Source organism: Budorcas taxicolor, chromosome 8 (assembly GCF_023091745.1).
Source record: "Budorcas taxicolor isolate Tak-1 chromosome 8, Takin1.1, whole genome shotgun sequence".
Classification (NCBI taxonomy): domain Eukaryota; kingdom Metazoa; phylum Chordata; class Mammalia; order Artiodactyla; family Bovidae; genus Budorcas; species Budorcas taxicolor.
The window spans coordinates 113,869,796-113,883,769 of record NC_068917.1 but is presented as its reverse complement, the minus strand read 5'-3'; the positions used below and the strand labels follow the sequence as shown (position 1 = coordinate 113,883,769).

The following is a 13,974-nucleotide window of genomic DNA, read 5'->3' as shown; positions in this document are numbered from 1 at the left end:
ATGAGGGCACGCACGGCCAGGGCTGCAGCCACGTCGAGGGTGGGACAGAGCGACAGAGCCTAGGCCTGGAGAGCCTGACCTAGGGTGAGAGTGCCTGAAGGCCAGGGCAGCGACAATGAAAGAAGGGCCCAGCGCGAGAGCCCTTGGTGCATAGCGCCAGCGGGGCTGAGAGCAGCTGGACGCCTAGGGGAGTGGACGGAACGGGGAGTGCTGAGGACAGCTGGCAAGCCTGCAGCCAGGACGACGGGGAGGGATGGCCATTCTCCAAGAGCGACCATGAGAGACACTGGTTCGGACTATTGGCCACGAGAACTTAGAAATCACCACGTGGCTATTCAACTCAATTCAGTTCTGTCCCCTAGTTTCATTAGCCCATTTCAAGTGCTCAACAACCACACATGGCTAAGGCTACTGTTCTGGACGGGACAGATCTGGAACACTCCCAAGACCACAGAAAGTGCTGCAGGACAACACTGATTTTGGCTACCTTAATTACTAATTCATCTGAATCACAAAAATAAAATGGCTAATAGCTACTTCCGCCGCCGATGTCTCTGGACGGTTCTCTGCAGCCCTCCTACTTCGTGCTCTAAGTCCTTCTTCTCTTGCAAAAGCTCATCCATGTTATGCCGCAGTTCTTCTATTTCTTCCCCAGACTGCCGCCTGGACACTCTCATCCTCTGTTCCTGCTTCTTTGATTTTAAATGCTGTATTATGTCTTCCAATCTAGAAACCTCATTCTCCTGAATAAAGAAAAAAATGCAGTACTGAAATATCACATGAGGTCATTTCCCCTTTTTCCTGCCCCAAACTGAAATGAACTGTGGTTAAAGTGGTATCTATGCCCTGAAAATAGTGGTAGCTTCCTAAGACTTCAGTTTGAAAAGAAAAATTAAGCCAAGCCAATGTCTTCACAGGTCATAGATGCAATGGACGGACCGACAGACCCTACGACTCTTCCCCCAGTCCAGCTATGCTTGCCTGATAAGCAGTCAGCAGGCACCTCCTGCGGGTGCTGTCTGATCCCAGAGTTCAGCATCTGACAGAGACACAGACGTACACGTCTCCCCCTCCTCTGGACACATGGGAGGGGAGTGGGCTGAGAAGGCTACTTAGAGGAAGGGGTGCTCTGCTTGGTTTTGAAGAACAAATGAAATAGGAAATATCTAAGCCGAAGAAGTAATGTACAAATATAGGAGATATAAAGGCATACCTGGGGAACCATATAGACAGCTGGGTACTAGTTGAGGGTGAAAGAGCCAGCTTACGAGATTAACAAATGCTGAGCCAATAGAACTGTTTCAAGAACAGTGTGCACCACAGCACGGCAGGCGAACAAGAGTAACGGCCATTTAACCATGCAAATATCCACAGCTCTGGAACTAGGCTGACTGATTAAAACTGGGCTGGTGGCTTCACACCCAGGTACTCGAATCCTTTATCTTCCTCTCAGTTTGCTGAGAGGAAAAGGGAAAAATCAAGAGCTCAGGAAAACATCAGGATCCAGGTGTCCTGAGTTTGAAGGAGGTACTTGCAATGCATTTTATTTCTTTAGTGCCAAAAGCTTGAAAAGTAAGCTAGGGACTAGGAAGGAATCATTTCTTGAATTTACCCTAGAGGAGAAATATGAAATACAGTAAAATTTATACAAAGTTAAATGAACTACACTGCCTACAAATAAAGAAGTGTCATGCAGTCATTAAAATACTGCTTGAAAATGTCTATGAAAACCATGGGGAAAATGCTTGCAACATTGAGTAGGAGAAACAGCACAAAATCACGGGCACAAGAAGAAGAGAGCTATGGAGAGAAAGAAAGAGTATCATTAATCTCACCACCGAGGGGTGGTCCCCAGCAAAGCGTTACTTTGTGCTGCTGTTACGCGTGTTTACACGTAAACACATGTCTACACGTGTGTGCACAAGTACAGCCAGGCACGCGCATGTGCCGGGTCACAGAGTCGGATACAACCGCAGCGACTGAGCAAGCACATGCCTATACATACACACTCATACAGTGCTTATCAACAAAAACATGCACAATAAGCCTTCTTTAAAACCGGCTAATTTCTGGGCTGAAAGCATTTTTGTTATAAAATGGTTAAACTAGGACCACAACTTCTGACTGGCACCCTAACTTCCGACCAGAACAGTGTTTTAATAACAGAATGTTTGCTGGGTTCTACCCATCAGCCTTAAAAGCACACTTCTGGGACACAGGCTCTGAGGCGGCCCCCAGGGAAGCAGTGTGGACCGGGCTCGCGCGTCTCCCCACTTACTAAGGCATGGTGCTCCGGAACGTTGCAGTGCAGCACACCCACTGGGATGAGGGGGACGGAGAAGCTGGGGGGTGGGGGCCCGTATACAATGGGGGCACCGGCAGGGGGCGGGCCATACACAACAGTGCCAGGGGTGAGAGGTTGGCTACTGTTGGGCAAGGGAGGCGGCGGTGCGTAGAGGGCCATGCCCTGTGGTACGGGAGAGCCGTCGGGGAACACGGTGTACATCAAGTATCCAGAAGGAGGGACGAACGGGCGGTCGTCGTGGTCATCCAGCTCGCTCTCCTCCCGGCTCTCTCCTCCACTGCCTGCATCTTCAAACAGAAACACAGGAGTGTGTCTTATTCCCGTAGCTTACTAGGTAAACACACTTGGCAGAGAACAGCAGCATTCAGGCCAAGATATGAGAGAAGCAAAAATAAAATTTTGTAAAAAAGGTCAAAAGCAGTTTTGAAAAGTGGATCAAAACAGGGATTCCAATTCTTTCCACCAGGTGAACTTGAGTTTCTCCGACACCTATCCATTGGTTTGCTTTTTTCCCGTCTTCATTCACTCATCACTCAGCAACATTTGGGTGCCTGCTTCATGTTACATGAGGCCAGCAGAGAAGTGCTCTGAGACCCACAGCGCCAAGCTCCACCCCTGCCAGGGCGCACAGCCTCTCTCGGCGGGGGTTTGCTCACTTATCTCTCCAGGAAGCAAGAACTAGCTGTGTTTATCACTGATGACAGAGAACCAAGCACACAGCAGGCACTCCATTTCCTGAATGAACAAATTCTTGGAATGTAATATTCCCATTTTACAGATTAACACTCTGAGAGCAGCTAAATAATTTGCCTAGTATGACACAGCTACTTAGTGAAAGAGCTGGGATTTACCCCAGGTCCGACTCTTTCCTCTGGGGCTCTGGAAGACAGACCTGCCATACTTCCTTTCAGTTGCAGTAACTACCTAGTCTGCTAACCCCGAAACAAGGATGTAAACTGCCACGTTCTAGGAGCACAGGCGAGCTGCTCAGTGTGCCTGGGTAAGGCAGTGAGGAGGAAGGGTCCAGAAGAAGAGTGCTTTTTGAGGACCTGGGTCTTCCTGAAGTCATGATGAGCAGGAATAGTTTGGGAGAGAAAAGAAGAGTAGAACATTCTGGACAGAGGGGTTCAAACATGGAGGTGTGAGAAACACAGCGTGCAGCTGGGCATGGCTGACAGGCGGGAGAGCGACGGGAAGGGAGGCAAGGGGGCCACTGGCCAAGACGAGGTCACAGAGGGCCTCCCGAGCAAGCGAAGAGACTGGGCTGTACTTTATGGATTTCAGGGCACCAAACGTCATTAACCAGGCAAGAGACATGCAACTTCCCGGATGTGATCTGACTTACCTTTATTTGGAAACGATTTATGTAACCCGCTCCTGATAGGAGAATAAACCCAGTATCCCGAGGCAGCTGGAGGGGCACCGTCTTCCTTCCCGTCCTGCTGTGGTTTTCTAATAGGAGTTGAGGCTGTATACTTCAGCCCGACACCAGAGTCCTTAGTGGCCTGGGAACTACGGCTGGAAACCTACACAAATGACAGAAGCGCACAGCATCTCTTAAAGATAAAAAGACTGATGTGGAGAAAGATCAAAGCCTACAGCAACGCTGACACAGAACCGGTTTCTCCTCCTACATCATAATTCTCGTCCTCACATGAGAGTGAGACGTGGGCACATGGTCATACAGCCTGCAAGGGTGTCAGCCTCCTGGCTCCCGTACTCATCCTTCCTAGTGGCCTCTCTTCTCTTGGTAAGATCATGGAAAGCAGGTGCTCGCCAGGCTGCCTGGGGTCTCCGTCTCCTGCGGCGCTGGGGGCCGGGCCTGGCCTTAGAGCTCTACTGTTACGCTCCTTCTCCTTCCCAGTTGCAGGTTGGCCCTCCAAACCCGCAGCCAACTCGGGCTCTGTTCTAACTTAACGCTGCTTCCACCTGTGGCCCTGGTTGTGCCAAGACATCTGGCTTCCTTAGGGATCTGGGAGGAGGATCTTAGATTCTGCTCTTGGGGTTCTAAGGAAGTCCACACGTCCCTGGGATCCCAGCAGGTTAGGGCTGCTTCTCCCGACTGTGGCTGTCAGCGGATTCCAGCAGGACGGAATCCTTCCTTCCTTCCCAGATTCAGGCCACAAACCTTCACTCTGTGCCCACTGAACACCCCTCAACCCTCCTCTCCTCCAGCTCCTCTGCTCTAGCCTCTCCCATCCTTCACCCAAGTGAGTTCAAACAGCCCCACGCAGAGCAGCTCGCGCACTGCAGGTCTAGCCTTCACACTCCGCCAGACTATTCCTCCGCAGCCCGAGCTCTGATCATGGCACACACAACCGCAGTTTCCCAAGGCCTATAATTAAGGGTGAGGGATTCTGAAGTGCCTTTAAAAAAAAATTCATGGCCCCAATCCACTTTGCCTTTCACTGTTCCTATCCCACCCTCAAGCCCCGCAAGGCTACCTGCCGTGGCTAACCCAACGCTCCTCGTCCTTGCAGGCTGTCCCCTCGCTCCTGAGAGCACATCCTGTGAGGGTTGCTTAGCGCTCACTTCACGCCCCTGCTTGTGAAGGCTTCTTTCCTAAACATTCCCATGAGATAAATTTGTAATTCTCTGCAACGGGGGCAGAGACGTCTGGTCTATTTTCACGTGTATGCCACTGTTTTGTAATTACACTGGTGTAACTGTGTTCCTCCCCAGCTCATGAACTCTTGGAGGGCAGGGGCTGTATCATTCATCATGGCTTCCCACCAAAGTCTTGCACTTGACCTAGACCTCAGTAAGCACTGAATGAATGACTGTTAAAAGGAAATGAAATCCAGGTGCCTAGCTTTCTGTCTCAGCCTCTGTATAATTCCACTGCCATTTTCAACAGTTTCAACAGGCTCTCTGGGCTCAAGTCACTTTATCTCCCTTACAGGATCCTTATTCTAGGAGCCCACCACATACACCTGAGCATGAGTGGGCAACTGCCACATTCCTTGGGAACGCCCTACTTCGATCTCGGTGTAAACACTTAAGAACCTCAACGCATGGCTTAGCCTAGATATGTTGTTCTTGACACCTGATCACAGATTTAAGGAAGGCAACTTTGTTACATTTTCTTAAAGAAAACTTAGTATATATCCCCAACAACACAGACTTCCTACCTTAGATGATGATGGTGGTGGCATAAAGTACCAATAGCCTCGTCTTTTGAAAGGATCTGCCATGCTGCTGATGTAATCATTCTGGTAAGAAACTTCACATCGGAGTTCAGCAATTTCTTCCAAAATATTTTCAATGCCTCCTCTGTTATCTGTAAAGGAAAGTTATTCCATGAGTTGGGCATGAAATCATCTACTTCCTTTCTCTCTCAAAATACAAAAGTGATTCCACGAGAGCCGATGACTCTTAGTTCCTCACAGCTGTCCTTTGGTAGTAAGTGTTTGCTGACACTTAAAGAGGACAGATACCCCACTGCTATTCACTTAGAAAGCGAGCCAGAGAAAGAAACAGATTTGTAAACATTCCTTTTTTTGAAAATACAAAAATGAATCTCTTCTCTCTTTGTAATCAAGTCCCTTGATACTGCACTTGTATACATTGGAAAAAGTTCTTTACTTATTAAGCTAACTATCACAGCTCTATAAATCAAGCATGGGCTTGATTGGTAACAAATAAATCTGCTAAAGGAAAAAAACAAACAGAATGATCTGATTTTAAAACCAAAGCCCAGTACTGTACCAGCCCCGGTGAGGTCTAGTAGGTTCCGCAGCCTCGCGATCTCTCTCCTCTGTTTCTCCATGGTCTCATTCAATGTCTCGATTTCCAGCACCTGTGAGCTTGCTCCTCGGGTGCCTACCTCTACTTTCTCCATCTCAATTCGAAGCTTTTAAAAAAATCACATATAAGAAGTTGCCAGTGAATATTCTTTTCCAGATGCACTTCTCCTTGCAGTGTGATTTATAATCTTCTGATTTTTTACTTCTACTGTACTAATGAGGAACCCCATTCCTCTGGACATTTAAATCGCGCAATGCCTGGCACACAGCAGAGGACTGAGTACTGACTGACTGCTGACGGGACCTCAGAATCCTTTGAGAGGGTCCCTACCACAATGCAATCGCTTAGGAACTGAGAAGGACCCAGGAAGGAGGTGGTCTCACGGGGTCCCGGCACTGACCTGCTCCTCCCTCTCCCTGAGGAGGCTCTGCAGGAGTTCGATCTCCGCTTCGGCTCGGGTCAGATCCCTCGCGGCCTGTGCTGCCTTTCTGCTGAACCGCTCTGTTTCCTGCAGGTCCTGCTGGGACGGAGGCGCGGGGAGGGCGGCACGGCACTGCGGGCTGTGCTCTCCTCTCTCCCTCCCAGACTCAGCCTCTGCTCTCGTCAGCTCGCACGCCCGGCTACCCCCTGCACAGGAGGCACCCGGCCCCACCTCGCCTACCCACCACTTGGCAGCCCCTCAAAGCCCTCTGTGGGGTCCAAGTGGGCAGGGTGCTACATCAAAAAGCACAGACCAGCTTTTCCTCCCCCGTCCCACAGTCTCCCATGACTGGGGGGACTCTGGGCTCCTGTGGTTAGGCTTCTCCCTCCTACGACCCGCGGTCTTAATCGCATCAGCATTTGCGTCCTATACAGGCTGTGACAGACTTATCTCAGGCAGGACTCGTAATAACCCTGTGAAGAGACACACGAGCCTCTACACGTGACGGAAGGGCTGAGGCTCAGGAGGATGACCCCGCAGGCCTGCAGACTCCTGCTTAGCTGTGCGCTCACAGCTGCCTCCCTCAGCAGACCCCTATCCTCTGAGGTGAGGATGGTACGATTCATCTGATGGTTCTTTGGGGACTCTCTAGAGCACCACACCCATGGCAGGGCTGTGATGGTGGAAGTGCAGCCATTGGGTCTGAAGAGAAACAGACAACTTCACGCAAGAGCCAGAGTCTCTAATGAGAGCTCAAAAACGCAAGGGGCTGGTGCCTCGGCAGGGGCAGCCTTGGTGGGCACTTGCTGTGTGTGGGACTCACCTCTGCACGCTCCTGGTTAATTTTCATAACGGTGCCATGAAGGGACTTGAGCTGGTCTTTGGCAATGGTGAGCTCGGCCGTGGCTATCTTATCAGAGGCGGCCACGGCCTTCTTTAGTTTCTTCAATTCTTTATCTAAACCCAGAACCTGCGCCTGAGATTTGGCATCTTCAAGTCTCTTCTGAGATAAAACAAAACAAAAAAAAACCAGAGAGATGACTCATTTGGTAGCAATGAACTAAGATGCAAGCCCCATGCGAGCAGGGACTCTGTTCACATACCCCATGCCTAGAACAATACCTGGTACACAGCAGGTGCTCGGAGTTAAAAAATAGAAACGCCTCCAAACTGTACAGTAACTTAGCATGAAATCAGTACACTTAGTCTGGAAGCTTTGTGCTCGTAAATCCATTCATCTGTTGGAAAAACATTTCTTGGCACCACTGGCAAGCAATGGACCAGCTCCTTGTGATCACTGGGGCATATGGTGGTAAACCAAACAGACCTGCCTGCTGCCCTCGAGGGGCTTATGAGACACGCACGTGAAACAAACACCGAGGCAAATGTGTAACTGAAACTGTGAGTGGTGCTCTCAAGGGAGAGAACAAGGGACCCACCTCTGTGAGAGGCTGGCAGGAGAGACCTAGACTGGTGGGAGAGGGAGTCAGGGAGAAGAGAGGGGGAGAGGCGTGGTGCAGGGGGAGCCGGAACTTGGGGGTCTCGGGGACTGCAAGCAGCAGCACGGTGAGCAAAGGGGGCGCCAACGGAGGCCAAGCCCGCGGCGGCTCAGAGGCGGAGGCGTTTCAGTCCTTATCCTAGGAACAACAGAGGCTGCTGCAGGGAGAGGAAGATGGCAGAGACTGACAAGAGTCTGTTTCTGTTTTGTGCTGGCTGCTCCGCGGAGCTGGCAGTAAGTGGAAACGGCGGCTGTTCCGTGGCCGCAGCCGTTGTCCAGAAGAGATGACGCGCCACAGTGGATGAGGCTGGTGGCCCTGGAGAAGGACAAAGTGCAGACACTCCAGAGAGATTCTGGAGGCAGACTCGTAAGACTAGGGAACTGATGTGTTCTCACTAGAGCATGAAGGAGGCCACTCACGGGGGCTGGGAGAAGGTACAGAACAGTGCAGCCTGACAGCGAGGTTCCAGAGAGGAGTGAGGCGGCCGCCATCCGAGGCTGCAGACACTCACAGTGCCACCACTATGCAATGAGGCGGCTGCCCATCCGTGCCTGGCAAACACTCCCAGCGCCACCACTTGGAAATGAGGCGGCCGCCATCGAGGCTGGCAACCACTCCCAGTGCCACCACTATCCCTGGATGGGTGGTTTTTAACTCAGGAATACTCAGCCACGAGTGCAGGGCTAAAGAACGCAGACAGCTGCTGTTCTGTCACGGAAGACGGGGCAAAGGAGCAAGGAATCTGAGGATATCTGCACACGATGACGACAGCGGGAGGCCGTGGGATTTAAGCTGGACAAGGAAGAAAGCAAGGACAGGAGAGCCACAAGCAGGGAAGGCCGGGGCTCAGGCGCTGGGATCATGCAGCGCGAGGGCGCTGACAGCAAAGGAGTCTGTGGTCAGTCGGGGTGCTCTACTCGTGACCTCAGAGACGCTGGGGGCAGCTTCTGAATCACACCAGGTGTGCCAAGGGGAGTAGTGGCTGAGGTAGCTTTGGAGAAGCTTAAACAGAGGCCAGGGAATCAGAAAGAAAAGTGAGGAGCTGAAAAGTAATGTTCCACAGATGTGTCCAGTTTGGAAAGGGGTGTGGAAGGAGGCAAATCATCCCAACAGCATTTAAGTACCACCCAGCCTACTCTTCGCTCGCTCCTTACATCCCAAGTCCCTTGTTTCCGTCTACCACGCTCCCTCGTCTCAGGCTGCAGATCCAGTGACGTGCACCCAGGCCTCTCTAGGGCAGGCCCCTGAGCCAGCCGTGCAGCTGGAGGTGACCGTGGACCACAGCCCTCTGAGCTGCCCCCTCGCTGAGAGCAGGACCCTGGCAGCAGGGACTCGTGTGTCTCTTTCCTGGTCTTGCCCACCTTCTTCTCTAACTCCTGGAGTTGGGCTAGAATTCGCTCCTTCTCTTCATCAGCTTCCTGCAGCTGCAGATCCGTAAGGCCTTGGATTTCTTCCATACTTTTTAGGTTTTCTTGTAAATAGTGAATCTCATTCTCTAACTGCTGAATTCTTGCTTCGTGTTGCCTCTTGTCAAAATTAATCTGTGAGGAAATCAAGTTTCAAAACTGATTTTTAAGCAAAATATTTTTTGAGCAAAATAAACACCTTCTGGAGAATTGTATTTCATTTTACTAAAGAGTATTAATGGCTTACTGGGGATGGGTTAATCACAACTGTTCTCTAGGATCCATTTTAACATTTGCCTCATTAAAACAGCTACATCAAAAACTCAGATTCTGGCACCATGCTATGCTCTAGCAACGCGGTGTTACTGACCTGCACGTTAAGAAACAGCTCACTTGCTTCCAAAAGCAAGGAAAACAGCGTCCTGCAGGAGCCTGACTTGGCCATCGGGCACCACACTCAGGGCTGCATTTCAGTCACACACAGCCTCACTTACTAGGAGTGAAACTGAACAGCAATTACTGTATTTTTTAAAAATTATAGCTTTATTAATTATACCTTAAAGGTATAATTACCTTTATTAAGGTATAATTAATATAACAAACACTTTTTTTTTGTGGCCACGCCATGCTGCTTGTGGAATCTCAGTTTCCCACCCAGGGATCGAACCCCAGCTCTTGGCCATGAAAGTGAGCAGTCTTAACCACTGGACCACCAGGGAATGCCCTACACTGTATTCACACAAAAAAGGCGGCAAGGTGACTTGCTGAGAAGCGTGCATGTGTTCTAAAGGCTTCCCTCTGGCTGCCTCCTGCCCATGTCTCACCCTTGCTTCTAGCGCGCTCTCACAGGCCTTCCTGAACGCCTCCTGTCCATCCGCCAGCTTCTCCCGATGCAGAGCCATTTCTTCTTGGAGTTTTCTTTCCCTCCCTTGGGCTTCCTCTTTCTCCCACTGAGAACGTGTCAGCATTTCACTGAATTGTATCTGCAAGTCAGCAAGACTTTTCCCTAAGACATCTGAAGGACTGTGGATTCTGGTAAGGGGGGAGAGGAAAGGTGTTATAAACGTGATGTTTTATTTTTGACGCTGGACGCAAGCACGCCAGTAACATTAGTGCACGAGAAGAAGAGCTGTGTGGGACGGCACCTGTGGTCAATCCACGGCAAATCACTGCGCATCTCCGGAGCGCAAAGCATTGTTTTATCAACTGATGCTGCCGCTCTGAGAGCACAGGCTACCTTCAGGCTAACAACGTGTGTTCAAAGAATAAACGTCCATTTCCCATTTTCAAATTAGCCTGTTTTTCTTTAGCTATTTGTTTTCTACTTTAAGTGTATAATGTGACTCTACTTCCTGACCATCTGCAGTAAGCTTTCAAGAATGAGTTACTCATAAAACCTTTATGTTTTTTAAATTAAATAATAACAAAACATATAAAAGATTAAAAATATCAGTGATGGACAACTTGAATTAAGTAATCTGTGTCTCAATCATGGTCATATGATAAGGAGAAAACCTTACAAAAGAAATCAGCCATGCACGGTTGCGGAAAGGGGATTTCATCCCCGAAGCCCACATTCGCAACTCGGCCCACTCTATACCAGGCGGTCCTGACCTTCTATTACCTCATCTCTCCAGCTCCTGATTTCAATTTTCTCCTTACTTCATCTACACGAGCTGCCACTTCTTCTGGATGAATCAGACCATCAGCTACATGATTAAGGTGACTCTGGAAGTCTTTAAGCTGCTGTTTTAACAGGTTATTGTCATCCTATGGAGGGAGGCAAAATGAAGAGGGGTAAAACTTACCAAAACAAAATTTAAAAATACACTCACACATACACACACAGCCTATATTATTTACCATATAATAGTTCTAGTCAACTTCTTTTACCAATTTTTAAAAAATCCTTTCCACTACGGCTGACAATATCTGAATCTACTGATTAATCCGAAGTCACAAAAGACACGAACAGGCGTTACGATCTGTGTCGTGGTGACGCCACAGGAAGTACCTGTGGACACTACCTTCCTCTTGCCAAAAACTAAATAACGTGAATCTAAATAAACCTCTATATAAGAACATGTTAATCAACGCCGTGGGGATGTGGCCAGCAAAATCTAGACTACGGGAGTCTACAAGGCAAAGACCTGGTTTTCTTCAGTGTGGAACAAAGGTCAGAAAAGAGCAAACCTGGAGATTACAGGAGACTTAAGAATCAAGCCAACTAAGTGCACTGTGAACACATCGTCTGGATTCCAAAAAACACTTCTAAAAATGAGACAGTTTTAATATTCTTAAGGTATCTGATGATATCGGGGGTGACTATAATTTTAAGGTATCACAATGGCATCCATGTTTATGGTTTTTTTTTTTTTTTTCTGTCCATGCCGTGCAGCTTGTGGGATCTCAGCTCCCCAACCAGGAACTAAACCCTGGCCACGGCACTGAAAGCCCAGAAGCCTAACCACAAGGCCTTCAGGGAATTCCTTTATGCTTCTTTCTAAAGCCCTTCTTTTCCAGAGACACATACAGTGGTATGTTATTTACAGATAAAATCAGATGTTTTGGATTTATTTCAAAATAATTCAGTGTGAACAGATGTGGGGGTGGGGTGTGGAGAATGCTCAGTTCAGTCGTTCAGTCGTGTCTGACTCTTTGCGACCCCATGAATCGCAGCACAGTAGGCCTCCCTGTCCATCACCAACTCCCAGAGTTCACTCAAACTCAAGCCCATGGAGTCGGTGATGCCATCCAGCCATCTTGTCCTCTGTCGTCCCCTTCTCCTGCTGCCCCCAATCCCTCCCAGCATCAGGGTCTTTTCCAATGAGTCAGCTCTTCATATGAGGTGGCCAAAGAACTGGAGTTTCAGCCTCAGCATCAGTCCTTCCAATGAACACCCAGGACTGATCTCCTTTAGGATGGACTGGTTGGATCTCCTTGAGATCCAACTCTTGAGAGTCTTCTCCAGCACCATAGTGCAAAAGCATCAATTCTTCGGTGCTTAGCCTTCTTCACAGTCCAACTCTCACATCCATACACGACCACAGGAAAAACCATAGCCTTGACTAGACGGACCTTTGTCGGCAAAGTAATGTCTCTGCTTTTGAATATGCTATCTAGGTTGGTCATAACTTTCCTTCCAAGGAGTAAGTGTCTTTTAATTTCATGGCTGGAATCACCATCTACAGTTATTTTGGAGCCCCCCAAAATAAAGTCTGACACTGTTTCCACTGTTTCCCCATCTATTTCCCATGAAGTGATGGGACCAGATGCCATGATCTTCGTTTTCTGAATATTGAGCTTTAGGCCAACTTTTTCACTCTCCTCTTTCACTTTCATCAAGAGGCTTTTTTGCTCCTCTTCACTTTATGCCATAAGGGTGGTGTCATCTGCATATCTGAGGTGATTGACATTTCTCCCGGCAATCTTGATTCCAGCTTGTGTTTCTTCCAGCCCAGCGTTTCTCATGATGTACCCTGCATGTAAGTTAAATAAGCAGGGTGACAATATACAGCCTTGATGTACTCCTTTTCCCTTTGGAACCAGTCTGTTGTTCCATGTCCAGTTCTAACTGTTACTTCCTGACCTGCATATAGATTTCTCAAGAGGCAGGTCAGGTGGTCTGGTATGCCTATCTCTTTCAGAATTTTCCAGTTTATTGTGATCCACACAGTCAAAGGCTTTGGCAGAAATAGATGTTTTTCTGGAACTCTCTTGCTTTTTCCATGATCCAGAGGATGTTGGCAATTTGATCTCTGGTTCCTCTGCCTTTTCTAAAACCAGCTTGAACATCAGGGAGTTCATGGTTCACGTATTGCTGAAGCCTGGCTCGGAGAATTTTGAGCATTACTTTACTAGCATGTGAGATGAGTGCAATTGTGCAGTAGTTTGAGCATTCTTTGGCATTGCCTTTCTTTGGAATTGAATGAAAACTGACCTTTTCCGGTCCTGTGGCCACTGCTGAGTTTTCCAAATTTGCTGGCATATTGAGTGTAGCACTTTCACAGCATCATTCTAGAACCTCCCAACAAGCTCTCAAGGTGGAGGATGTTATAGATTAAATAAGACTAGAGGTGTGTTACAGATGAAGTAAGATGGGCCATGTGTTGAAACTGCTAAAGATGAGTGATATATACATTCGGATTCACTTTAGTATTCTACTTTGGTATATGCTGGAAAATGGACACAATTCAGAGTTAGAAAAAACAGAAACAGAAGCACCTCCCCATGGCACTGAAGCTTCCCTGACAGCTCACAGTGCTCTGTGGGAGTATCTGTTATACGCGAGCATATCTTCACTAACAAACTAGTGAGCATATCTAGACCCCAGAATTAAATCCAGATAATGTCTCTTTCAAGTGAAAAAAACAACAACAAAAAAAACTGATAGAATTTCCCTAAATTAGACAGAAAGATAGTTCTACATCCTAAGGTCCCCCGAATACCTATATGCTACTTCAATGATTAGTTTTCTTCAAACCTGGTATAATATTGGGTTTTTTGTTTCAACACTGAACTTCCTGATGTTCAAGCTGGTTTTAGAAAAGGCAGAGGAACCAGAGATCAAATTGCCAACATCCACTGGATCATGGA

General features: G+C 48.4%; 1 protein-coding gene across 1 annotated transcript in view; it reads right to left on the bottom strand.

The window, feature by feature from the left end:
• The window catches only part of CNTRL (centriolin), an 83,776-nt gene that overhangs the window by 25,668 nt on the left and 44,134 nt on the right, over positions 1 to 13,974 (bottom strand). Inside the window, exons 16-25 of the mRNA XM_052644946.1 lie at positions 11,003 to 11,148; positions 10,203 to 10,410; positions 9,334 to 9,513; positions 7,297 to 7,476; positions 6,453 to 6,569; positions 6,014 to 6,158; positions 5,437 to 5,585; positions 3,651 to 3,831; positions 2,279 to 2,592; positions 538 to 743 (exon numbers count right to left, since the gene is read on the bottom strand). Coding sequence (XP_052500906.1) covers positions 538 to 743; positions 2,279 to 2,592; positions 3,651 to 3,831; positions 5,437 to 5,585; positions 6,014 to 6,158; positions 6,453 to 6,569; positions 7,297 to 7,476; positions 9,334 to 9,513; positions 10,203 to 10,410; positions 11,003 to 11,148 — 1,826 coding nt within the window. The remainder of the gene's footprint in view (positions 1 to 537; positions 744 to 2,278; positions 2,593 to 3,650; positions 3,832 to 5,436; positions 5,586 to 6,013; positions 6,159 to 6,452; positions 6,570 to 7,296; positions 7,477 to 9,333; positions 9,514 to 10,202; positions 10,411 to 11,002; positions 11,149 to 13,974) is intronic.